This window comes from Peromyscus eremicus, chromosome X (assembly GCF_949786415.1).
Source record: "Peromyscus eremicus chromosome X, PerEre_H2_v1, whole genome shotgun sequence".
Lineage (NCBI taxonomy): Eukaryota > Metazoa > Chordata > Mammalia > Rodentia > Cricetidae > Peromyscus > Peromyscus eremicus.
This window is the reverse complement of record NC_081439.1, coordinates 77,691,228-77,718,400: the sequence shown is the minus strand read 5'-3', so window position 1 is coordinate 77,718,400 and position 27,173 is coordinate 77,691,228. Positions and strand designations below refer to the sequence as shown.

The 27,173-nt window shown below is 38.8% G+C and overlaps 1 protein-coding gene across 2 annotated transcripts in view; it reads right to left on the bottom strand.

Moving 5' to 3' along the window:
* Positions 1-23,535, bottom strand: part of Diaph2 (diaphanous related formin 2) — a 752,478-nt gene extending 728,943 nt beyond the window's left edge. For both annotated transcript variants that reach the window (XM_059251575.1, XM_059251574.1), the window contains exon 1: positions 23,231-23,535. In XM_059251575.1, coding sequence (XP_059107558.1) covers positions 23,231-23,362 — 132 coding nt within the window. In that variant the 5' untranslated portion in view covers positions 23,363-23,535. The remainder of the gene's footprint in view (positions 1-23,230) is intronic.
* Between the last annotated feature and the right edge of the window lie 3,638 nt (positions 23,536-27,173).

Below are 27,173 nucleotides of genomic sequence, written 5' to 3'. Positions count from 1 at the left end.
TCAGTTGTATAAACCCTGCCTCCTTGCTTAACTGTACATAATAACCCCACCTCCTTGTTCCTGTATGCAATAGTCCCTCATATCTCTTCAATTACATATAATAAACATACTGAGTTTCCAGCGTGCTGTGGTTTCTCCATCAGAGAGCCCAAAGCACCTATCCCAACTTTCCTGGGAGACTTCATTCTCTTGCTGCCAGAGTCAGGTCCATCCCTGGGGCAGTCCAGAATAAGGCACCTGTTATTCAATCTCTCATCCAGTTCCCACTCCAAGTTAATCACTAAGACTGTTCATTCCTAAATCCTCCTCTTCCTTTTCACCTTCAAAGGTCTCAGTACCCAGCACTGGCTGTTCATTCCTTTGCTACTCTAACTTCTCTTACTTCCCAACCACCTATCCCACCTTTTCCCAATCATTTCTCCTCACTTTTTTAAATATCTGGATCCTGAAGCTGAAGACTGGGAATGCATAAAAATTCTGAGTATATGTGATGTGGGTCAATTGTAGAGAAATAAGTATCAGATAACTGACCTAAGCTGACATACTGGGTAAGGGGTAGGGAGTGGGGAGTGTGTTAAACTCTAGAGCACATGGTCCACTCACAGAACTCATTTGGATACAGTGGATTACAGCAACCCATAAGGAAACATGGAGCCATTACTGTAAACATACTCTGATGACTCAAAAGAACCTAGAAATTTGGTTTGTATGTGAACTCCCAATTCTTAAGGGTTGCAAAACTCAAAAGTCAACATTGAAAGTCAAACAGAACAAATCTATGGGCTAAAAATGACTTGCAGAACTGCCATTTTGCAAGCTGTATATGACATAAGTGGAAGTCCCACTGTATAGTACAGAATCACCTAGGCAGCTTAGTAATGCAGATTCTTGGGAACCCACACTACTGAATTCTGATTCACTTAGGTCCATTGCTGCGCTAGAATCTACATTTTTAGCTAGTTTTCCTGGTGACTTAGAAGCAAAATAGTTCAAATACCACTGTTAACAAATTCGTTAAGAGAAATCTAGATTAAAAGGAATTAAGAAAGCTGGGGAAATGGAAACTATTATTTCTAATGTCTTGAAAATCCTTTCATGGTTCTCATTCAACATGTTCCTACAGAAATATAACAGTATTAAACTTGTTTAAACTCTGAACAACAGTGCTCATTCATAAACACATCAAGAAATATATGAGTCCAATTAGGATTATTAAAATGGCTTTGTTCAATGTACTGGACATTAGAAAACAACAGTATAGTGATAATTAGCACTAAAATTTAAGGTAGTGTTCTACAAATCAATTGTATTTTGTTTACTAACTTATTATATCCTGGTAGTATATACTTTCTTAAAACGAAACAGACCCATGTCTTAAACTTTTATTTAACCCAATATATGTGAATGTTCTGAGACTGCACATACTAAAATCCATGGTTTCCTGAAGACTTAAGGGTTTTGTTTTAAATTCTAGATGAATATTTTCACCTTAGCAAGTGTGAATGTCACACACACACACACACACACACACACACACACACATACACACACAGGAAGAAGTTCTCAGTGACTCAGTTCCTAGCATATTTTGTCTCATATTATTAATCTTTCCTGTGTCTAAATCCCAACCATTCATAAGCCATTTACCAAATGCTGACTCACACTTTTATTCTCTGTATAATACTGTCAATTTCTTCATAACAAATACCTGTATCTCATTCCCAACTTTAAAAGCTAAAGATAACATTTGGAAACTGAACTGCTCTAATACATATGTGTATGGAATGCTCTCGTTTGGAAGAAGTGTCACATCCTAGTAAGCAAAACAGGAGGAGAAGCCATTAGCATGGGAAAAGCTCCTGACTGTCAGTCTTAATTCTGTGGTAATGAAGTCATATGGTCTGGCCTGGGAGAGGCATTCTTAAGAAGTATATTATTCATGGCACCACATATGGGTGTCACTGAGAAAGAAACAAAACAGAAACTACTCTGACTCATGATTGGGCTTCCAATTCCCAAGGCAACATCAGTAAGAAGAGGAGGAAGAACAGTCCAAACAGTATTTTTGGCTCAACATACCAGGGGAGCCCCTCCACACGGGCCTTTCATATGGCTATGTATTTTATGTATTTATAACTCAGGAAGTTCCTGTCCTCTTCGTTTATAGTAATATTCTTTGTGCCTGGGAAGCTCACAAGAGATTTAGCAAGAATCACAAATCTCATATGAGAAAGTTGTCAAGCACAAGATGAGTTCTGTATCAAGAATAATTTTTCAATGCAACGTTGGCCTATACATCTTTGCTTTCAGCTAGACTGAAACATTAAACAACCATTCATCCCATTAAAAATTAAAAAATCAAAGAGTTTACTTTTAAGGAAACAACAGATAAATCCTAAAGCCTTACATCTGTGCACATATAAACACACATACACACTTTAAGTTTTATGTTCAAAACAATATAACCAATAGCCATCTTAACTAGAATTAATGTGACTCATGTTACAAGTAGGTTTGTATAAGAACTAGATATAAACACATATTGGTTTGATAACCCATATATATATATATATATATATATATATATATATATATATATAATATTGGACCAATTTTTATTCACCTGGTTCTTATCTCAAATTCATATAAGAACTGAATTGCTAATTACCCTATCTTAAAAGTTGTAGTAATAAAACTAAGCTGACAATGTCTCACTAACCTGGTGAAGTAAACTACCTTAAATAGGGACTTAATTTAAGTTCAAGACAATGCTAAGATTGCTTTGCCATAATTGTTTCTAAGTTACCTTATTTTGTGATAGGTAGTCCACACACGAAAACATAAGTACTTTAGTGAAGCTAGATTTACACAATTACATATGTCACAAATCTTGCAGCTTCTCTTGGAATATTTCAAAGACTGTAAGGCTGTAATCCAGCCAATACATTACATATTTGATTTGACAGCACAAATCCTGTAATCTAAGTTACATGACCTTTAAGCCTGTATCTGTTTGTAGGGGGCAAATGACAAGAGCTTGACTTAGAACAACATAAACTTGAGAGGAACAGATCTATAGAGGTGTGGGGTGAGAGAAAGGGCCAATTAAACTGCTACAAAACTAAGTCATCAAAGTGCATGCTATTTACAGTACGTATTTAATTTCACAGGTTCAAATCTGTCAAATTAAAGCATTCCAAAGGGTATCAAAATTAATGGATGCTCTATATTTACACTGCAAACAAGGCAATTACCACACAGTTTTAACAAGGGTTTAGACTTCATGATATTTCCAATTATCAAAACTCTAGAGTAAGGTTTGATTATAAGCTCCAATCAGCTCCAATCACATTGTAAGCTCTACTCCCCCTACTCCCTTGCTCAAATATTCCACCCAGATTACAGGAAGAAACGGAAACTATTTGAGTAAGCATCTGATGTTCACTATGGTTGAGCCACAGTCTCCCCATATTGATAATCAGCTACTCTCATACACATATCCAGGCCTCCATGAACTCCATAGTTCCTCAAACATGCCCTCATTTGTTGCTCCCTTGTACTTTTGCCTTGTATGCTGAAAATGTTTCCTGAAGATTCACAGATTGAACTAATGTCCCTCTGATATAATGGTATTAAAGTATCTGGGGCCTTTGAACGATATTAAGGATTGGTTGAGAGATTACTGAGCTCTCAGCCATGTGAGGCTACCACAAGAAAGCAGCAGTGTGTAATCCACAAGAGGACCCTCACCAGAACCTAGCCATGATGACACCTTGATCCAGGATTTCCAGGCTCCAGAGCTGGATAAAATAAATTCTGTTGTGCATAAGCCATCCAGTCTACAATGCCTTCCTATATATAAACCAATGCTGACTATGATACACATACTGTTCTCAACAAAGGAAATGCTTTTCCTCACTCTATCACTGTTAAAAACAATCTCTGTACTTTTTAAACAGCTTTTTATCCTTATCTTCCCAGGAAGTCCTCCCTACTATTCCATTTGAAGTGAAACTCATCTGTGTTCCCAAATACCTTTACCCCTGTATCTGCACTTTTCACACTCCATCCTGTGTCACATGTTTATAACATCATATTTTCTAATTCTGTATACATTGCAGGCAGAAATTGCTTATCTTAGCCCTAATAATGCTTACTTATCTTAATACTGAGGTGGGCTCCTCTAAAACATTTATTACATTTGATTAATTATTGAACAAGAAGAATTTCAAAGGTAGAATTCTTCCAACTGAGTAGCTTACCTAAGCAAGTCATCAGGAGTAAAATTAACCATGCATACGTACAAACTGGATGTTTAGGGACAAGGATCAGCAAATCTGACCATGCTACTCTTCATGCTCAAGGACCCAGATCAAGAAGCATACCATCTGAAGAGGCTCTCCTATCTCTATCAGAAACAGTATGTGGCACTCCAAATAGCACTCTATTCACACATATTTATTATTGCACTTATGATTTTATAGTCACCTATCCTTTTCACAATAGGCCACAAGCTTCTCAAGAGTAAGACCTGTTTTTAACTGCATTTATATCCACAGCATGATGTCTCATACATAGCAAGGAGATGATGTCCATAGAATGATTATACATTGTAGCATACATATATAATGAGCACCATGGTTAGTATGGCTGTGTGTGCTGCAGAATGAAATTGTAGGTTGAAAGCAAAGATCATGTTGAAAGAAAGATCATGTCATCTTTAAGCAAGTAAAAACAGCTTAATGGTTATATGAAGAAATGGATCAAAAACACTTAAAATTCACAAGAAAAGAATAAGAGTGTAAAAGGAGAGGTTATTGCAAATAGATGGCATGATGCATTACGTGGCTTCAATTAAACAAAGGGAAAAACAGAAAACGATAATTAGAATTAGGCGCTTAATATTATTCTCAAATACAAAATACCCTTGGTTCTGGTGAGTTGAGTACAAAGTAGCCCATGACTTTCATTGGTCAAATAGGGAAGTTAACCTTGATTCAACTGGAACAGAAGTCATAAAGGTCAGTCGGTAACTACTAATAAAGAAATACAGTCTGCCGATAAGTGAGGCAAGGGTAAACCCTCAACTTGAAAAGGTAAACATGATAAATGCCATGTGACAGGACAATTGATTTTCATTTTTTTTTACAAAGAAAAATATTAAAACAAACACTGTCATAAAGTATTTTCCTTTTTAAGCTGTGTTTAGTCAAACCAAACCACAGCTCCTCGGTGGTATAGTCTCCAACTGAGATGTTGATGGCAGTAGAAGTTTGGCATCAGGTACAAGTAGGTGGTATTTTGGGAGGCATACTGTTACCTGAATTGGTGTGGAGAGACAACAAACAGTGAGAAATCTGTGAAACTGGAGGAAGGACCAGGACTTTAAAAGTTAACAAGTTGAGAAGCAGAAGGTAGCAGAGAAGTCAATATCAAAAAATATAAAATACACACAGGTCACCAGGTGTGGCTGTACATACAAGTAATCCTAGCACACGTGCTAAAGCAGGAAGATTGTGAGTTCAAGGCAACCCTGAGCTACATGGTAAGACCACATCTCAAATACATAAATAAAAGCCATACAGATGAGGAGTTAAATCTGAGCAGCATCAAAAGCTGGCAATGACTCAAGGAATAAGAAAAATGAAAATCACCTTTTAAACTCATTAAGAAGAGAACACATTTTCCTTATTTGTCAGAAATGTGATAAGCGATAAAAAGTACAATTCATAACACAAAGTTGGTAACAGTCCAGTCCAGCAGGCTTGTATTAGCAGGAAGGAAGAAGATAAAAATACAAGTTGTGAGGGCCAATGACATGACTGATACTTCCTTGAAAACATGGATGATCTGACCCTATCTCAATACAGGGCAAAGGACAAAATGGCAAAAGGAGAATGAGTACCAACAGGAGTTTTTCCACACTAAATACAGAAAAATTCAGAAGATCTAAAGCAAGGTCTTCCAGCCCTAGCAATCTGTTTCAACCTTAATATATTGTGTTGAGTACCTCTTTGTGTAGGGGACACATCCTATGAACTGTAGGATATAAAGCATCATCATGGCCTCTATACACTATATACTAGTAGTACCATCTCCCAACTCTAAACTCTAAAAAGGTCTCCAGAAAATACTAAATGTTTCCTGGGAGTTAAAACTGTCCCACCCAGAGAACCACTGGTCTAAAGGGGGGTGAATGTAAAACTTTTGGAGACAGAAGAATCCTGTGACCTTACTTAAGTACTTGTCCTTAATACAAGTTAAACCTCTCTGGGTTTTATGAAGTCAAAAATAAAAGGAGAATATCAACAACTGGGAATAACGTGGTGTGGGTGATCTGAATTATATTACACGTCACACCCTCCTCCCCTATATCTAGTCTCCAGCATTTGAACACTTGGCACACTATTTAGGGAAGTTTCAGCAATATGGTGTTGTGGAATATTATTTTAACTAGGCAAAGATATGTTACATTTGATTATGCTGTAGAATATTACTTTAACTGTGTAAAGTGTGTTGCATATGTTTCTGATGCCTTTGTTAATGATGTAAAGATGTGTTGCATTTGATTCACCTTGGCAACTGATTGGTCTAGTAAAGAGTTGAATGCCCAATAGTTAGGCAGAGAAAGGATAGGCAGGACTGGAAGGCAGAGAAAATAAATAGGAGGAGAAATCTAGGCTAAAGAAGAACAAGAGAAGATGTAGCTGGAGTTTTCTCCAGTCCCATCCAGGCCCACAGCCACTCAGATCCAAGGAAACACACAGAGACTTATATTGCTTACAAACTGTATGGCCGTGGCAAGCTTCTTGCTATCTAGTACTTATATCTATTAATCTACAAGTTTCCACGTGGCTTATAGCTTACTGGTACTTTTACATCTTGCTTCCTCTGTGTCTGGCTGGTGACTCCTGACTGCCTTCCTGTTCCAAGAATTCTACTCTCTGCTTATCCTGCCTATACTATACTTCCTGCCTGGCTACTCCAATCAGCCAATCAGCATTTTATTTTTCAACCAAATCAGAGCAACACATTCACAGCATACAGAGAAATATCCACAGCAAGAAGAAGAAAGGAGAGTATGAAAGGGACATGCCCAGGGCACGAAGCCAGGCAGCTGTATGTGAAAGTAAGATATACAGAAATTTCAAAGGAAGGTATAAAGCCCCGAGACAAAAGGCAGATAAAGAGAAACAGGTTAATTTAAGTTTTAAAAGCTAGCCAGAAGTGAGTCTAAGCTAGGCCAAGCATTTATAACTAATAAAAAGTCTCTGTGCCATAATTTGGGAGCTGGCTGGTGGCCCAAAAGAGAAAGCTTGGTACAGTATAGCTTTGATGGGGCAAGTATGTCACTGGGGATGGTCTTAGAAAGTTAAAACCTCATGCCTCTTCCAGTTTGCTCTCTACTTCCTGATTGCATTTGAATGTGAGCTCCCAGCTTCCTGCTTCAGACTACATGCTTACTGTCATTCCTTCCTGCCACGATCAACTCTTATCTTCCTAGAACCGTAAGCCCAAATAAATTCTTTATTCTATAAAGTGCCTTGGTCATGGTGTTTTATCACAGCAATGGAAAAGTAACTATACATAGATTTTGAAGGATGGAAAAAGTTGAAAAATAGAAACAATAAAATTCTTCATCTGCTTAATAACTAGCCCTCTTGTCATGTCTATCCTTCTCTTTCAAGTATGATAAAAAGTTCAATGAAAAGAACCAATATGGAAATTTTAGCTCATTAACATTACTGTCAAATTACCGTAGGATATCCCATAAAAATGTATAAATATTATGTCTGATTAATTTTTAATAGTGATCCTAAGTGTGAAATAGCTTGACTGCAGGCTCCAAGCATACAGTAAGCTATTCGTGATATAATTTACCTATTATAGTTTTTAAAATTAAAGGCATCCTTTTTCTTTTTGGAGGGATGATGCTTAAAGCTGAGAGAAGTAGAGCCCAAACTACATTAGGCACTCTCAATTATTTGGCATTTAAGCCCACAGTTAAGGCCTCTTACTAGGCACACCCCAATGCTAAAATTGTTTGTCACAACACTTTCTGCAGACTAATTAAAAAAAGATTACACTTGGCTGACTATGCCACACTTTTATAGCAGCCAATCTTTAGGCAAAGCAGACACAGGAAGCAGCAGGAGAAGGTAGGTGGTTCTTGGCACTTCCCTAATCAAGAAACAATGCATATCATGTACTTGTGTAACAGGAGACTGCATTAGTTTTCCAAAGCAGTTTTGCCTCACACAAAAGTTCACAAACAAACAGAGAATGGGGAGGGGAGGGAAGAGTGAAGAATGCAATAGGACTTGCCATGTATTCTGTTAGAAAGCACTAACGTACAAATGGAGAGAAAGAAAGGGAATGTATCACCATCAACGAGAGTAGTAAAGCACAGCAAGCCTTGAGGTGACTTGGAAATTATGTAATAAAGGTCAAACTACCAAGACTGCTATTTTTAAGAACTGTGTTCATGTAGCCTTAAAATCCACAGTCATATCCCTCTTGAGCCCATGGCAATTTTGCAAATGGTTACATATCTTCCCCACTATTTCATGGCAGCAATTCAAAGAATTTTAACTTGGGATATTTCAGTAACATTGAAACAAACGGCCCCTGAACTCTGTCTTCTAAATTATACATAAGCATAGTGCAAATGTAGGCCAGGTCCAAAACATCACCAGTCCACGGGACTACCAGGTCTTCTGGTTAATTTAGAGCAACCCCAAGGTTTGGGCTCTTAGGCAGTATAGAAAAATGATGGGTTAAAATAGATTTTTATAATCACATTGGTCCTAAATGCCAAGTTCACTATTGCAGATTCTCAGGCAAATTACTTAGCTGCTCTGAGCCTTTCTTGTTCTCTACAAAATGATGTCTGTCAGGATGAAATGTGTTAATATTCAGAGGGAGACAATCCACCATCAATCCTAGAACATCCTTGTACATTACTGCTGTGTATGTCAAGACTGAAAAGTGCTGCCGGGATTTTATACAGGCTATTTCCCAGGGCTTTGTTTGTAGCAAGTAATTTTCAGAATGAGGTAACATCTCCCAATCCCAGCAAAGACCAGGCTGTGTGCTTGTCACTATTAAAGTGACAAATCCCTCAAGTGTTCCTCTGCTATAGCACAACTAACTTCCTGTACCATCATCCAAGCCTACCCTATGGGATTTCACATTATGGTGAACTTGAGTACTGTGTTGACATGTTGCTATTACTTTTTCAATGCTAGTATTCTTTGTCTCTGACCTAGAAGTCTTAGGTGTTCTGTAATCATCTGTGGAATGGGAACAGTGGGTACGTAGTATAAAATCCCACATGTTGTATGATTCTTAAAGATTTATTTTTAATTATAAACATGGGGGTGGTAGGTGCACATGAGTGCAGATGCTCAAAGAGGCCAGGAGAAGACACTGAATTTCTGGGTTTATAGACAGTTGTGAGCCACCCAACACATATGATAGGCATGAAAGTTTCTCCTCATGAAACTCATGAATCACTCCCCTAGCCCTCTTTGTATGGCTCTTCACAAATACATGCAATGAACCCAGAAAAGCAACCAGAGGCACTGAATTATCTCTGGATAGCCTGAGTATTTGATTAATGAACTACAGAAATGACTCAATGCCTAGCATATCCTAGCATGAAGTTAACACTCCCAAGAGGGAAATATATGGATAAAAGAGTGTTTCTATAGCCTTCACTGGACTAGAATAACTCGGATTCTAGAAAAAAAACTATAAAGTTAGATGGCATATTCAGTTTTTAATATTCAGCCTAAACAGTGATCTTTCATAATTCCCACTTTCAATCTAACTAAAATATGGATATGATGTATTTATGTTAAGGCAGATTCATTACAGTTCTTAATAACCTTTGATTTTTAATATGTAGAAACTGAATGAAGCTCATGCAAATCTATTTTGACCCCTTTGTTGTACAGAACAAACTGACAGCTAAAAATATTTTAAAAAATGATATGCCTATAAAGTTAGTTCATTTCTAAGAAATCTCCTCAGATAGCCAGAAACAAATTCTTTTAAACAATAAGATGCCATAAATAGCCTAGTTAAATCATATCAACTCTGAATAGAATAGGAAATACTTTTAGATCCTATAAAATACAATCCAAGGTCTTGAAAACTTGTACTGTGTGTTAAGACTAAAAAACTGGAGTTTCCACTAGTTCATGGCAACATAGTTGGTGATGGGTATGAATGGGAAATGCTGTTACAGGAATATCTGACACACTCAACAACTGATTTAACATTCAATGACAATCTTCTACATAGACAGTCTTCAAAAAAACTAATAAACATGAGGAGGAATATGATCTTCAGTACTAGAAACATTCAAGTGATAACATTATTTTAAGGGAAGGAGGGAGTTAAAAGCCAGGATCTGCAATGTAATACAATAATATATCTTGATCCATAATTAACTGGAACAGAACTAGAAGGACAAGTGTACAAAACTGGGCTTACAGCCCTGTACAATCCCTACTTTCAGTTAAAACTAAAGCCTCATTTCATTTGATATAGAGGCACAACTATTTGAAATTTAGGATGTAGTCTCAGGTCAACTCGGCTTATATAAAAATGAAGGGTTTGGATCTCACAAGAGCATCTGAAAACAGTTTGATAAAGCAACTATAGGCTATACTGGAAAAGTGTAAGAGTTTAGAGATCACAGAACATAGGTATACTCTGCTTTAGTAAAACAAATACATTAAAAATCTGAGCCGCCCAACATGGATAAAATCCAGGCCTTTTTTTTTTTTTTCTTGACATAGTAAAGTTATTCTTCCATTTAAAGACCATTAGCTATTCAACCAAAGGGGGAGAAATGTAAGCCACCACAGTGCCAATGACAAACTATTTGTGAGGGCAACCTAAGAAAGGCTACTTTCACTCACAAATGTTTTATATACACACACTGATCTTCTGGAAAACATTGATTTCAAAATGAAAGGAACCAGACTGCAGAGCATATTATAAGAAGCTCTGTCTCTGTCAATCCCATCTTAACATTCTGTATGTTCTCGCCTTGTATCATGGGTGATGTAAATGAAAATACGTTCAAGTTACAGTGCAAACTTGAAAAAGTACAGTCTTATCCATATGATCCGTGACTATGTAAAGTTCTTTGAAAAAACAATGTCAAGAAAACTACTGTGAGGAGTACATAAAGAGCAAAGCCTTAGTTAAACCTTGAGCCTAGGCCCTCAAGGACATGGTCATCCATATGTGAGGATTTCAGAATTCAGAACCAAAGCAGTCAAGTATAAGACAATATATAACACAGATATACACATAATATGCTTATTTAAAATGAGTGACAAATGACATACATAGTCTAAAAGACTGGGGAAGTGGCTCAGCTGTTAAGACAACTTACTAGTCTTCCAGAGAACCCAAGTTTGGTTCTTAGTACCACATCTAGCAGCTCACAAGTACAATTTCAAAAAAAAAAAAAAACACCTACTCTAAATGATACATTCAACCATGCCCTATGCCTGCTGAATTTCCTTCCAAGTATAAAAATGAAATAATTTTGGTTTTTAATGCATCACTCAACCCATATGAGATGTTTTTGTGAAGTAGAAAAAATACACCAGGAAGATAGAGTCTGGTGTTTGGCATATGTTGACAAATAGTGTGATCTCCATGGTCTGCTACCCTTGTATAGGGCCCAACCCTATGTAATAACACTGCTCTATTATACGATACATGTTATTAGAGGTCAAGATATAAATACACAATGCCTTGCTATCTACATACAAAACTTCCTAAACAACTCCGGTCAACATAATATGCTATTAAACATTTAAGATTTTACCAGTGATTAATTTCAAAGCACATAAAACAACACATCCATAACCTTCCTTCCCTTAAGCAAAACAAAAGAAGAAAATGCCAGCTGTCTATGGAGCCCCAACAATTATCACTCATTTACATGTTTAGAAGACAATCACCCACTTGACTGGGTCAGTAACTGCTCAGTCAAGAAGGTAAAGAGGAGACATAGATTACAAGACTAAAATTATTTAAAAGTTCACAAAGTTAGAGAAATTATACACCCATTGCCTTTCAACACTGTAACAGCAGCAAACTGGTATCTAAAGGATACTGGTTATACAATTTCTTAAAACAATCTGTGGAGAATCTAGATCATTTGCCCAAGTTGATCTACTCTACCCATCTGCAGCACCATCACCTCATTAATATAACCTTATTCTCAAGTAAAACCCCAAATATTTAAAAAAGAAGAAAAGAAAAAGAAAAAAGAAAAGAAAAAGATGGTAATTCAGAGTTTCTGACAAAGGTTCATTGACCCAGTCAACTAGATACACATCTAGAGTATGTCAGTATGGCTAAATAACAAAGAAAGCTATCTGAAGTGCCAAATTGGCATTTATTTGGTAATTAAAAATGCAGGTAGTTATCTGGGCAGTGTTGGTGCACACCTTTAATCCCAGCACTCAGGAGGCAGAGGCAGACAGATCTCTGTGAGTTCCAGGCCAGCCTGGTCTACAGTGTGAGTTCCAGAACAGCCAGGGCCACGCAGAGAAAACTCTGTCTCAAAAACAAACAAACAAACAAAAATACAGGCAGTAGCCTAAACATGTTATTGTGTGTATGTATGTGTCAGAGAATTCTGTGCATCTTCTATATGCATAGAATTCTAGAGTATTTTCCCATTTGCCCAGCTATCTATAGCACTTCTCTGGCAGGAAAATTCTTCCACATAAACTCCACTTCACTTCTCAAGTCACCAAATGAAGAAAGTGAAGTCAGAAGTCTAAATTTGGTCTATTTTCTATGGTACAGAGTAGCTATTCCAATCTACCCACACTTAAACAGATAACTCTCATAGATACTTTCACAGAATTACAGACAAATGTGAATCTAACTTAGACTGATATTTATGTAGAGTAACTTTTAACAAGATTTTAACATTATTTAAAGCTATATTTATCTAAGGAGTTTGGTGCTATATACAGTAATTACACATATATTTGATTAAAAATCTAATTATTTTTGAGGTAATTGAGGATACTTGATTATGGGTTGAACATTGGACGATAAGGATTGCATTACTATTTTATAAAGATGTGACAGTGGCAGAGTGATTGTTTTTAAGAACTCAGTAATTTTTAGAGATGCACACTGAAGTCTGTAGGAGTCAAATGACATGATATCTGGAGTATGAACTAAAATTCTCTAGCAAGGGAAAAACAAAGGATAGATAAAGTAAATTTAGAAATTCTAGAGAACTAACTACTGTATATGGGCAATAGATAAATGGTAGGTCATATTATATTCTCTTTTTAGTATTTTTGCAATGTTTTAAAATGTTTCAACTTAATTTTACTTTTCTCTTGATAAAGAGACCAACTAATTAGGAGTACATTAAGAATCAACGTTGAATGGACATTTATCAAAACATATGGCTATCTGTTGACAGCTATCACAGTACAAAAAAATACCTTTTTTAAAAAAGATTGTGGGCTGAGGTGGTAGCTCAAGTATTTGCCTACCATGCATGAAGCATAGGCTTAATTTCTAATGTCTCATAAATTGAGCATCAGTGGCACATGCCAGTAATCCCAGCATTCAGGAGGCAGAGGCAGGAGAATAAGAAGTTCAGAGTTACCCTCAACTACATAGAAAGTTTGAAGCCACATTGAGCTATACGATACCCTGTCTCAAAAATAAAGGACTGTAATCAAATCCTCCTGTCCCTTAGGTGAGCATCATAATTACTAGTGACTGAGTCAATGGCCATTTGTGAGTAATGTCTTCCTAATGCTGTGTCTGAGTTGTACCTAGGCTGTCTGAATCAATTAGAAGCTTCCCACTTATGACAGGCACCACTTTGTAGAGACCAAACAATAGAAATGGGAGGCCAGTTTACTCATGTTTTTGGTAGCAATGGAACACCCTCTTCCCAGAGCAATTCAGTAAAATCTTCACTAAACCAAAGAGAGCGCAAATGGTGATGAGTTAAAAATTGTGTTTTCTACATTACGTCACACAAAAAAGGCACCAATATCTTCTTCTCCAGGCCACCTCACACAAAGCAAGTATCCAGATTCGGTTAAGATTCTGTTTAAAACTACGGTCAAAGTGTATCATTTGATAGTAAATCAGATTCAGCCTGATGGGGTAATAAGTTTTAACTTAGAGAGAACACATTTCTTCCTACTCCTGAGTTTCACAATAAACCATGTGAAAATATATATCAACTTTTACATGCACCAATTGTGAGCATGGGTATCGCCCATATGAAGCCAAGTTTGGTTGCAAGATCATAGCAATGTTTTTATGTCACTTAACCATCATCTTAGCCTTTTCTATCTTCAGAAAAAAATAATATAACACACACCCCAAATCTGGCAGAAGGAACTGGGAATGAGAGAAATCTGTGTCTTCAATAATAACCATTTCAGTGCTAAGGCTACCCAGTAATACATTAATCAGATGTGCTGATTCATATAAATTAGCATATATTATTATATACTATTTTCAGAGCATGCTGGTATTTACAGTGTTGTTTGACATTGCGTTAGAAATGAGTAAGATTCCACTTAAATGACATGTTGCTACTGGCAAAGTTCTTAGTACTTACAGTGAAATCTAAGGAGGATTATAATTATAAATTGTTCAAAAAGGAACAAAAGAAGTGACAGATTGAATAACTTTCTACTTTTAAGAGTCCCTGAAGCATGACTCAGTGCTATAGATAACTTCCACAATAGACGTGATAGCTTTTAAACTTCTCTAAGTCAGTCCCCATAACACCTGAATGACTCAGTTTCCTTCTCTGTACAAGATCTCTAAGCTCCTTGACAAGACAGAATGTCATACATATCTACTGAATATTTTCTTAAAAATTTTAAATGCCTGAAATTGATCAATTCAAAGAAAACAGTAGACATGTTCTTTAAAAATTTAGAGTGTGGGCTAGAGAGATGGCTCAGTGGTTGGAAGCACTTATTGCTCTTGCAAAGACAAAAGTTTGTTTCCCAGCACCCACATGGTGGCTTAAAAACCCTAAGAAACTCCAGTTCCAGGGGACTTGATACCCTCTTTTGAGACCTGTACACACACCAGGTACATACATGGTGCACACACACACATGCAAGCAAAAACACTCATACAAAATAAAATAAATGAATCTAAAATAAATAAATAGTAAAAAAAAAATTGAGCAAAAGTTAAGCTCACATCTACAATCACTAAGAAGAAAGGATGATTAATAAAAGGACAGAATGTATAATGCTACAAAAACAAAGGGAATTGGAGAGGAGAACAAGGAATCAATCAACAAACACCTGATTATGGCACTTTATACAATAACAACATTAGGGATTTCAAACTGCAAAACAGACATGAAATTCAACAACCACAAACACTTATTTTTCCTAAAAATGGGGATTGAGCCCAGGTCCTCATGAATGCCAGGCAAGCACTCTACCATGGAGCTATGCCCCAATTCCATAATCACATTTGATTCAGGTGATATAAGAGGCAAACAGCAATATATATTGCTATAACATTATAGAATTTCCTAAATGTGTACTTAATGTTTACTGTATTTTATCTAAGCTACCTTGTCTGGAAAATCAGACAGAAAAGGTGGCATGCTTTTGTAGTTCCAGCTACTGAGGGGACTGTGACAAGAGGATCACCTGAGGTCAGGAGTTAAAAGATAGCTTGGGCAACAGAATTGCAAGGCCCTGTCTCAAAAATCAAACAAGCATTTTGGGCAGGAAACCATATCTCTGACTGGCAGACGTTAATCAAAGAACTGAAATTCCTGGTATTAATGCACATCAAAGATCACAAGCAAATAAAAGACAGAAAGGACACTGGAACCAAGAATTTTTGACTCTACAGTCCATATCATTTTTAGACTATTCTGAAGCCTCCTAGGAATAACAGCAAACTGTTACTTGGTACTTGGTAATGTCAGTATCATCTCTCTGCATGGGAGTTCTGGCTCTGACATCAGAAGAATCTAAACAAACAAGGGGAGGAGGGAGTTTCTCATGACCCTGAAGAGGTTATTTGAACTTCTAACTCAAAGAAAAGACAGAAGAACCAGACATGTAGGCTCAAGCCATAATCCATGCACTTGGGATATGGAGGGAAACAGGATCTGGCATTGGCCAGCCTCAGGAGCTACATAATAAGTTCAAAATCAGACAAGGATCTCAAGCAAACCCAAAAAGAAACAGAATAATGGACAGGAAAGTTAATTTGATATATACACATGTACACACAAACAAAAAATATAGCATATAAAAGATGACAGTTTGGGGCTGGGAATGTGGCTCAGTTGACAGCATGCTTGCCTAGCATATATGAAGCCCTGGGTTGAGTCCTCAGCACCACATAAACCAGATACAGCATGCAAGTATGTAATCTCAGCATTTGAAGTAGATGCAGAAGTATAAGAAGTTCAAGATCATCCTGAACTACATAGGGAGTTCAAGGCCACCCTGGAATAAATGAAAACCCATCTCAAAAAAAACAAACAACAAAAAAAAAAACAGAACTACCACTTGTACTTTCTTGTACTTTTATTTTTTGTTTTTGTTTAGTTTGTTGTTGTTGTTAAGTCTCTTTTCCACAATGCAACTCCCAATCTCCCAACATATCTGACCTATAGAGACAAAAATCCCTAGCTAATAATCATTGGCTGGTTTACAAGAATAAACAAAAGAACAGCCATGCCCAGAAGCACTTTAAAATCTCTGTAAAGCAAGATCAGTACATAAAACTGAAACTCATGACAGCTAAATGCTCAGAAGAAAGAGCCTTCTTCCTCCGTAAGATAAAATAACCAGTGAAGGTTTAAAGGAAGAAAGGGAGCAAGGAGCTGGGCCATAAGAGCAGTGTGATTCTTTAAAGACAAACAAGAAAGACGCTTCCAATTTGGTGAGAATACTCATGGTGGTGTCAGGAGGGAGAGGAAATGGGAATTATAGGAATGAAGAAATTCGGGTTCAGGACATACATGAGCAGCAACTGGAATCCAGGACTCTAAATGGCAAACTCCACTATGCTACTCTGTTTCTTCTGACTGGCCTTCCTCCCTCCATTCCAGCATCCCATTCCAGGAAATTCTCTACAGGTCTCAACTTCTTTCTGAAAGACATATCTAATCAGGGAACTCGCTCATTTTAATCTCTCCAACAACTTACTCTGACTTTCGGGGGAAAAATTTGAAATTCTAACATGAGACACAAAGATCTGTTGTGACCTGGAGCCCATCCCTTTGAGGCCAGATCCACTAATAAATATAACTTTTTTTGTTTCTGCCATTTTTTTTGTTTCAGCCACTCATATCTAGTTAAACATTCTTTATTAGCATATTTCTCTATCTACTACCTTAGTATATGTTGTCATTTTTATCTAGAATGTATCTCCACAACCTTCAATCGAAGCCCTATTCAAGCCTTGGTGCACATGTCTTCTACTATAAACCTTTCTCTTTTTTTAACTTTTTATTGATTCTTTTTGTCTTTCACAACATGCATCTTGATCACATTCATCTCCCCACCCTTTCATATCTGCCCTCTGCCCTTGAAACCTCCCCCTCCAAAAACTAAAATAAAATAAAATTTAAGAGAAAAGAAAAAAAAAAAGAAAGAGGAAAAGAAAAAAATCTCGTTGCGGAAGCTGCAGTGTGGCCCGGTGAGTCACACAATAAACCCTTTAGTCCATATATCTTTACTTTCAAGTGTTCACTGCAATGAGTCATTGGTCTGGTTTGAGACTTCTGGCTTCTGCTACACTTATCAATACTGGGCCATCACTGGGAAGGACTTCTCTGGATATCCTGTTGCTGCCCAGTGTCATAGAGATCCTGCAGGTTTGGATCTGCAGGTCCAGCCCTTTCAGACTCTAGATCACAGATGGGGTGGATGTTGGGGTGGGCCAACTCATAACCCTGGTTCTGGGCCTGGATGGTTGCAGGGTTGCTAAGCTCACCAGCTCTCCCCCATTCTCACCACCAGAGTGAGCGCTCCAGCACTGCCCCAGCTACAGCACTCAGGAAAGCCTGCCCTACACCTTAATACATAAAGATATGGTTTCAAAAATCCAATTTGGGCCGGGCGGTGGTGGCGCACGCCTTTAATCCCAGCACTCGGGAGGCAGAGCCAGGCGGATCTCTGTGAGTTAGAGGCTACCAAGTGAGTTCCAGGAGAGGCGCAAAGCTACACAGAGAAACCCTGTCTCGAAAAACCAAAAAAAAAAAAAAAAAAAAATCCAATTTGGCTGGACAGTGGTGGTGCACATCTTTAATCCCAGCACTTGGGAGGCAGAGGCAGGTGGATCTCTGAGTTAGAGACCAGCCTGGTCTACAGAGCAAGTTCCAGGACAACCAGGGCTAGAAAAAGAACCCTGCCTAGAAAAAAAAAAAAATCCGCCGGGCAATGGTGGCATATGCCTTTAATTCCGGTGCTCAGGAGGCAAGCGGATCTCTGTAGGTTTGAGGCCAACCTTGTCTACACAGTAAGTTCTAGGACAGCCAGGGCGTTACACAGAGAAACTCTGTCTCAAAAAAACAAAAAAAAAAAAAAAAAAGAAAAGAAAAGAAATACAATTTGACTGAAATGCCCCTCTGTGACATTTTTAAAATACTCCCATATAATTAAGTCCTCTCTCTGCTTCACTGGACTAGGAATTTTTTTTAAAGACAAGTTCTCACTCTATAGCCCAGGCTGGCCTCAAATGTGAGATGTTCCTACTTCAAGAATGCTGGAAATACAAGTATGCACCATTATGCCTGGCCTAACTATGAACAATTTCATTTCACCAAACCTAGAAGTTATGGTAAGCACTTGGTAAAAAAAAAATTCTGTACATAAAACCATTAAGCTCAGAACTTATTATTTAAAAATCAAAACAAAATTCATCAATTGTAAAAAAAAAAAAAAAAAAACACTAGCCAAAAAATCCATTACATGGTAACCAGAATATTAGTGTGCAATTATAATTAACTTTTAGTTAACAGCTAACATCCAAATCCTGGCTTCAATCTACTTCTCCCACCTATCAGAAAAAGTTATTAACTTAATTTCACTGTCAAAAAAAAAACCAAAGCAACAGCTTCAGAAATTATATAGGCAGAAAATAAAGATACAAAAATTTCAAATAGTGTCACGCTACTCTATATCCATCACCTTGTAATGGAAAATGGAGGTATTAGATAAACTTTAAATGCCCCCTCACTCTGGCTCTCGTGTGTGTGTGTGTGTGTGTGTGTGTGTGTGTGTGTGTGTGTTTGCATGTATACACATATATTTTTAGAAGCCAGAAGTCAATGTTGGGGGCCATTCATCAGAAGGCACTTCCTTTTTTTGAGACAATCTCTTTCAAAGGAATATGGGACCCCTTTGGTTAGGCTAGGCTCACTTGGCCTGTCTCCTCCTACCTCCAGCACTGGAATAACAAATGTGCGCCAGCAGACCAGGCTTTATACTAGATTGCTGGACAACAAATTCAGCTCCTCATGCTTGCATGCAAGCACTTTACCAACTGAACTATCTGTCTAGCTCCAACATTACATTCTCTTAATGTTTAAATCATTGCTTTAAATATGTGAGATACAAGATAGAGCTATTCCCTTTCACTTCTCTAGCTCATTTTCTCTCCTATTCAGTTTAACAAAATACAAGCCATGGTTGACACCAAATTACTAATCAATCTAAGAGTCGTGCTGTTTAATAGCAATGTTACAATCTGGGCCTAACCAGAAAGTTATATAAAATTCAAAACTCTAATATTAACATATTATTTAAAATGTGTTGAGTTATTGAAAGAACTGCCTCCCGTAATAGATGGATGGATGGATGGATGGATGGATGGATGGATGGATGGATGGATGGGTGGGTGGATGGATGGGTGGGTGGATGGATGGAGGGGTGGTCATTATAAGGATACATATCTGAAAAAAAAAAACTGAAGTGAATTCTGCTAAAATTTCACTCACACAACCTTAAACAGAAATCATCACTGTTCTGAATGGCCACTGTGAAAAAGTTCTTACTAATAGCCATCAATAAGCTGAGGACATAAATAACTGTCACTTTGCCTATTAAAAAAAATACCCTATATTCATTTTTCCAAATCCAGGAGCAACTAAATGAATACAACTGCATCACAAGTCGTATAGTTTAAAAACCCATTAGACTACAGTGATCCAGTTAATTTTTTAACGTGGCAGAGACTTCCATCATGGCTGAACAGTGTATAGATACTGTGATCTAAACTTGTTAGCCCAGCAGCATTCTTCTCCCTTCAGCAGAGTCCTCAATTCCCCCACTGTCACCACCTTTGCTGTCTTTTGAACTGCAATGGTTCTTTTTCTTTCCACAAGTCACAGATGCTTGCAAAAAATAAAAAAATAAAAAAACTTAAAAGGCATGAAACCCAGAAAAATCAACATATCCAATTTTTTTCACATAATTTGAAGAGTTTTGAACCCCTAACAGCACAATAACCCAGATAAATAATTTCTATTGCTATATGGCTGTTTTATAAGCATACAGAACTCCTTTACAGACACTCATAATTGGCAGTTTATTATAGTGATACATAATATATAGCATTAGTGTTTTAAAATTTAGTCTAAAGTCTTATACTTGCGAAACTTTAAGTTAAGAATCTCAGGTGATAGGACCTAACTAGGCCCTCTGAATGTGGGTGAGTTATGTGGCTAGATCTGTTTGGGGAGCCCCTGGCAGTGGGAACAGGACTTCTCCTGGGTGCATAAAACGGCTTTTTGGAACACATTCCCTTTGGTGGGATACCTTGCTCAGCCTTGACATGGAGGTGAGGGGCTTTGTATTGCCTCAACTTAGTATGCCAGACTTTGTTGACTCCCCAAGGGAGGCCTTACCCTCTCTGAGGAGTGGATGGGGGTGGGGTGGGAGGAGGTGGGGGGGAGGAGTGGGGAGAAGGGGAGGGATGGGGAACTGGGATTGGTATGTAAAATGAAAAAAAAAAACTTTAAAAAAATAAATAAATAAACTCTACAAGTAGAAAAAAAAAGAACATCAGGTGAACGCTTTCCTAAAAAGTTTACCAAATTATATTGTTTGGTCACATTGTTTTTCTTCATATGTGTCCTACTGCATTCCTGTTTTTTATTAGTTTTATATGTTGGCTTATAGAAATTATGTAAAGCTCAAAAAATACACTTGATGGGGAAAAAGGAAAATTCATGTCAGTTTTATGCTCTGGCTCCAATACTTGATCTACTGCATCAAGCTATGTTCACCATGGAACAGTGAAGTTAGCTAGGAACGGAAAGTGATACTATCTCATAATCATCCAATCACCTTGTCAAATCAAATGAAACATAAAACATGAAACAGGACAAACAGCCAAAGAGTAGGAGAATAGTACCAAGGTGTTCTTACTAATAGAGATAAATGTTTTTCCTTTAGTATCCTTAAAAGTGGGAGATTCTTACTAGATGTATAAAACTACTAATGGAAACTATACCTTAACTTTTATTTTTAATTAAACTTTTTACTACTGATCAGAGTAGTTTGTACTGGGGCAGGTGTGGGGAAGACAGAAGTAAGATCACTCTTTTACCACAAACTGGTAAATTTCAAAGTCACATCATTAAAATTTTGACTACTTGGTTGGGTGTGGTGGCTCACATACTCAGGAGGCCCAGGTAGGAGGATCTTTGTGAGTTCAAACTCAGCCTAGTCTACTACACAGCAAGTTCCAGAACAGCCAGGACTATATAGAAATACCCTGTCTCAAAAAAACAAAAAACGAAAACAAAAAAAAAAAAAAACTTTAAATACATACATTCAACTCTAGCAATTCACACAGACCTGTTTTCTCAAATTCATTATCGTGCAGGTACCCATTATAACTGTGATAGATCATACAGACAAGTCAAAAGCTGTGACTCAGTTTCTTTATTTGTAAATGCTGGGGTAATAGGACACATTAGCAAGTAATTTCTAGATCTGTCTCAGGTTTGTATGGAACTGAGGAATTTAAAATTTGTAATATTAATCTAGCTCAAGTCCTTTCCCACATAATGGAAGCCTTCATATGTCTTAATGTTTGACCCCAGTTTTCCCACATCGACAGTCTGTAATAGGAAAGCGAATAGGAGCCAAAAGAGAAGTGCAAGTCCAGACCAAATGGCCAGATGCCACAGGAAATGGTTTGAGTTGCATGTCACAGTCTCACCCTCTCTTCTGTTATAATCAAGTTGTTGCTTACAGCTGAAATATAGACATGCAACATGTGGTTTGTGCTTGGGATGTGGAGTAGGAATCTTCTGTTCAAAAGGCTCATGAGAGGCTGAAAAGTTTATCTGCTGAATCTGTGCTGAAAACCCCTTTCTCCACATTCCACTGAAATTAGAAAGTTTAAAAAAGAGGAACCCTTTCAACTGATGAGTTGAAGAAACCCCAGTATTTCCCAACCCAATACCAGGCCCCTTAGATTTCTTGCCTTTTAGCAGGAAATGAACTACTACCACTGGTTCACACTGTCAGACACTTAAGGGGTACATAACTGCTTTTGAGCATTCTCAACCAAGTGAAAACACTGTGTCGGGATAGTCGGGGGTGGAGTACCTTGCCTAGCCTCCAACTCCCACGCTCCCCTCAAGCCACACGCTTCCAAAGAAATGTTTCTTGGGAGAGCACATGGTGGGGGGAACGCACGCAGGCTCCTCTTCCTTGAAATTTCTGGCAAAGTCGAGGAACGGGGAACCTATGTCGTGCTTGTCTTGATTTATGTGGCTAAGAGTGGGCTCCAATGTGTTCGAAACGGAGAGGAGGCAGGTTCCCCTGCCCCGGACCCCAAGTGTTAAGAGGCCAAACAGCAACTGACAAGAGGTGGGAGGGAAATGGAATCCCGCAAAGAAGGTTTGCGCCCACAAGTTAGACAAACAGCCCTACCCAGTACTCTAGGACGAGACGCGGGGTGTCCCCAAGTCGGGGTGGGGCCTTTCTTCTCCACGAGCTGACACGGGAGAGGGCCGGGTTAAGTGGAGAAGGGGTGCTCTTCCGCCCCCACGCCGTCTCCGTTCCCCGAGTTGCGCGGCGAGCCCGCGGTTACAGCTGGGAGGGGGACCTGGGTCCCCCGCATGTTCCACAGCAGGACGACCCGGGGCTCTCGAGTCCCCAAGGCCGGCTGGGGTTGCGGGAGCACTTACCAATTTGGGTTTGTTTTTCGTTTCTTCTTCGTTGGCGGCCCGGTTCCCCGCGCTCCGCTTGTTGCTCCGGCCCACGCCGGGTTCCTCGCCGCCGCCTCCAGCTCCCGACGCCGCCGCCCCGAGCTGCTCCATCTTTCTCTGGCCCTGTCACCTGCCGCCCGGGAACCCTACGTCTCCTCAAGGGCAAAAGCCCCTCGGAGCGCTCCGGATGTCCCGCGTCCACGGACAGAGAGGGTTGCCCGCCAAACGCCGCTCCCAGGCCCCCCCGGGTCGCCCCAATCCCAGGCAACCCCGACGCAACCACGCCGGTGCTACCACTAAGCGCTGGGGCAAGCCCTGCCCCTAAGCAGCTGCAATCACCACGGTCGCCTCCGCCCTCAGGGCGGTGTTTAGGGTGGAGGAAAAGTAGGTGCCTATCTCTTTAAGACGGCCTCAACACACGTGATTCATCAAAGTGCCCGCTGTCGGTCGCCCAGGCGGGCGCTGAAAGCCTCTTCCTACTCCTGGTGCTAAGCCGGTCGGGCTACTGAGCATGCCCGGAGTGGCGACTGGAGCCTAACAGAGGACATTCTGCTGTGGTTAAGCACTGATTTCACTTCCTGATGGCCTAGTACCAAATGGAAGGGAACTAGTCTAGACGCATAAAGGAGAGCCCATTTTAGAGATAGGGAAACTGAGTGAGGAGGATTCTCCTGTGCATTTTACTGACAAGGCCTGAGTCTCAGCTTTCACTAATGTTGGTCAATGCACCTTCCTTAGTCAGAGGGCCCTCAGGGGGTGTGCTATTGCTACACTCTGTGGGAAGGTTTAATTAGCAAGGCAACTGGCAACGTGTAGGAAAACCACTGGGAGTTCTGATTAATTGCCTAGACAGATTGTATGGGTCAAAGTGGAAAGAGTGGGTGCTTCTGTTGCCATGATTGCATTGTGGCCAAAGAAATACAGTCATTGCTTTCTTCCCAGGCTGTTAGTGGTTAAAGCCACCAGTCCCTCACCAAGTAATCCTTAGGGTGATATTAAGCTCTTTATCCAAAGCATCTATCTCTTTACAGTTTACTATTGAATTGAGTTTTATCTTCGATTGCCCAAGCTAGTTTAGGTTTAGGGTTGTTGTGAAGAGTAAATAAGATCTTGTGTGTCAAAGCTTTGTTTAAAAGATAAATCTCTAGACAACTCTTGGTGTTTTCATGCAGCACCAGCGAGCAGCATACATAGTCCTCAGCCCATGTGCTGCTATCCCTACTATTTCATCCTCAGGAACTAGATTTCCCCAATCTTTTCCAAAGAGGCCCTTACAAAAGCAGGGTTTGAAGGAACCACCAAACCATCACAGAATTAGGGACCAAGTGTTGGGGAAGCCACTTGTAATATAAGCTTAAACATCAAGTCCATAAACATGTCCATGACTGTTAATGACGAAGATAACTTTGGGCTGTGAGTCCTTTTGGCCTTCTGCAATTCAATTTGAAGTTAGTTATGCTGAAATGAATTTGTATCAGAAAAATATATTGAGCATTTATTAGGAAAAATTTCACCATTATGTGAGTGTGATGATGCAAATAACTTGAACAATAAAGCAAAATGATTCTGGATCCCTAAAGACAGCAAACCCCAGCTTTGTCCTTATCATTAAGTTCCATTTTAATCATATGGGCAGGATATCTATTATGGTTGATATATTGTGTACCCTAATAAACTTATCTAGGGGTCAGAGAACAGAACAGCCACTAGATGAGACATAGAGGACAGACAATGGTGGCACACATGCCTTTAATCGTATCACTTGGGAGGCAGAGATCTGTCTGGATCTCTGTGAGTTCAAGGCCACACTGGGAACAGAGCCAGGCATGGTGGCACACACCTTTAATCCCAGCACTTGAGATCTCATATCTTTGCTTGAGAAGGACATGTGCCTTTAATCCCAGGAAGTGATGGCAGGAAGCAGAAAGGTATATAAGGCATGAGGACCAGGAACCAGAGGCTTTTGAGCAGTTCTACTGAGACCCTCAGGGGTGAGAACTCAGAGGCTTTCAGTCTGAGGATTTGTGGAAACAGGATCGGCTGAGGAGTTGGCAAGGTAAGGTTGGCTATGGCTTGTTCTGCTTCTCTGATCTTTCAGTTTTCACCCCAATATCTGGCTCCAGGTTTTTATTTTAAGACCTTTTAAGATTTGTGTTACAATCTATGTTCCTGAAGTAGCTAGCTACCCAAGGATGGCAGCATGGGAATACATGCTCTCAGATACAATGGACAGAAGCTCCAAGATACATTTGCTTTCTTAAACATCATGCTTAACTTCGAATTTGGTGTATATTTTGAATTTGATTCATTACACACATACACAATTGAGTTTCTCTAAATGTCACCCCACCTGAATACTGAGTAAAAAATAGTAGGTGCTACAGAAAGATAATGAGTGGTATGGCTAACATTTTCACATACTTCCTGTAGAAGATATGTGGGTATGGATCAAAGCGAGAGACTAAGTTTAAACATTGCTCAATAATCTGTTTAGCAAACATTTTTATGCCAGATGGTATAAAAAGCGATTTATATTGGAAGGCTAAAGCTGACCTAATTTCTGCCCTTTAGGCTACTGGAAGAAACAGGCGAAAAGAATTGCATCATGAAACAAAAATAGGTGACAGAGAACCCATACAGTACATGTCAGGGGCTCAAGAGCACCTTCCTGAAGAAGAAACCGTTTGAGCTAACTGTTAAAAGTCTACTTAAAGTCATTAAGAACCAGCAACCTAGTACTACAAAATGTACTTTATTGTCATGGAGCTCTCTGACTATTGGGAGAAGTATTTAACAAAAATTTATTGACTAATTGCCATACAAACAAGCACAGAAAGCACTCTACACAGGCAAAGGAACCGATGCTAGCATATGCAAAGACTCCATAATTTAGACAAACAAACAAACAAAAACCTAAGGTGGAGGATTGTTGCAAGAGGAGACATGGCAGGGAATAATGGCAGACGGAGCAAGTAGAAGCAGGCAGATCTCTGTGAATGTGAGGCCAGCCTGGTCTACACAGCAAGTTCCAGGACAGCCAGTTTGACATAGTGAGAGCTTGTCTCAGAAAACCAAATAAATAAATAAAATAAGAAGCAGGATAGATAACAATTGAACATTATTATCTGAACGATTATGAAGGTTCCTACTTGTACACATACATCACTGTCATTGTTTTAAAAAGTGGAGGGAGGGGAATTGGAAAGGAATAGTGACATGAATTCAAGTCCATGTATATATGGACTTGAAACTGAATTTTATATGTTTTGAATGCAATGTTGACTCTCACTGTCCTCAGGCCGAACAAAGCTCCATTTGCTAACCAATTGGACACCTATAGAAGATATGTAATCTCTACAAAAACTGGAAAAGTGTGTTCCTAATGTGGCTTACATTTAGTTATATTGTGGTTATCTAGACTCTGTCTTAAGTCTTGCCATTTGTTTTTCAGCATTTCGCTCTATTTAATGTGAAAAATAAATTATAAAGCAAATACGCAAACAGAAACTTTTTTTTCTTTTTTCAGGAGTCAGGGTCATTGGTCTCCCTTGGAAACTAACACACAAAAAAGAAAACAGTAGCCTCAGGCAAGGATACTTTGTCCCTTAACTATGAACCTAGCACTTGACCAACTGCTGTCTCAGGGCTGATCCCACTTCACCTACATTCCTTTAAATTTTTTTCCTTCTTGTGACGCACAAATAGGCTTGTGAGGGTGGGCGGGGAAAGATGTTGTCTTTTCTCTGGTGAGGAAGAAAGAAGGAAACTATACCCATCAGCTACAGTAGCAAAAGTATACTTTAGACCTATTGATTCTCTGCTCTCTCCCTCTAGTTTCTCATGAGTATGGATGGCATCAAGTCCTACTTATATTATATTTGTAAGTCAATGGATGACTAAAAGTAAACAAGTATTTGCTAAG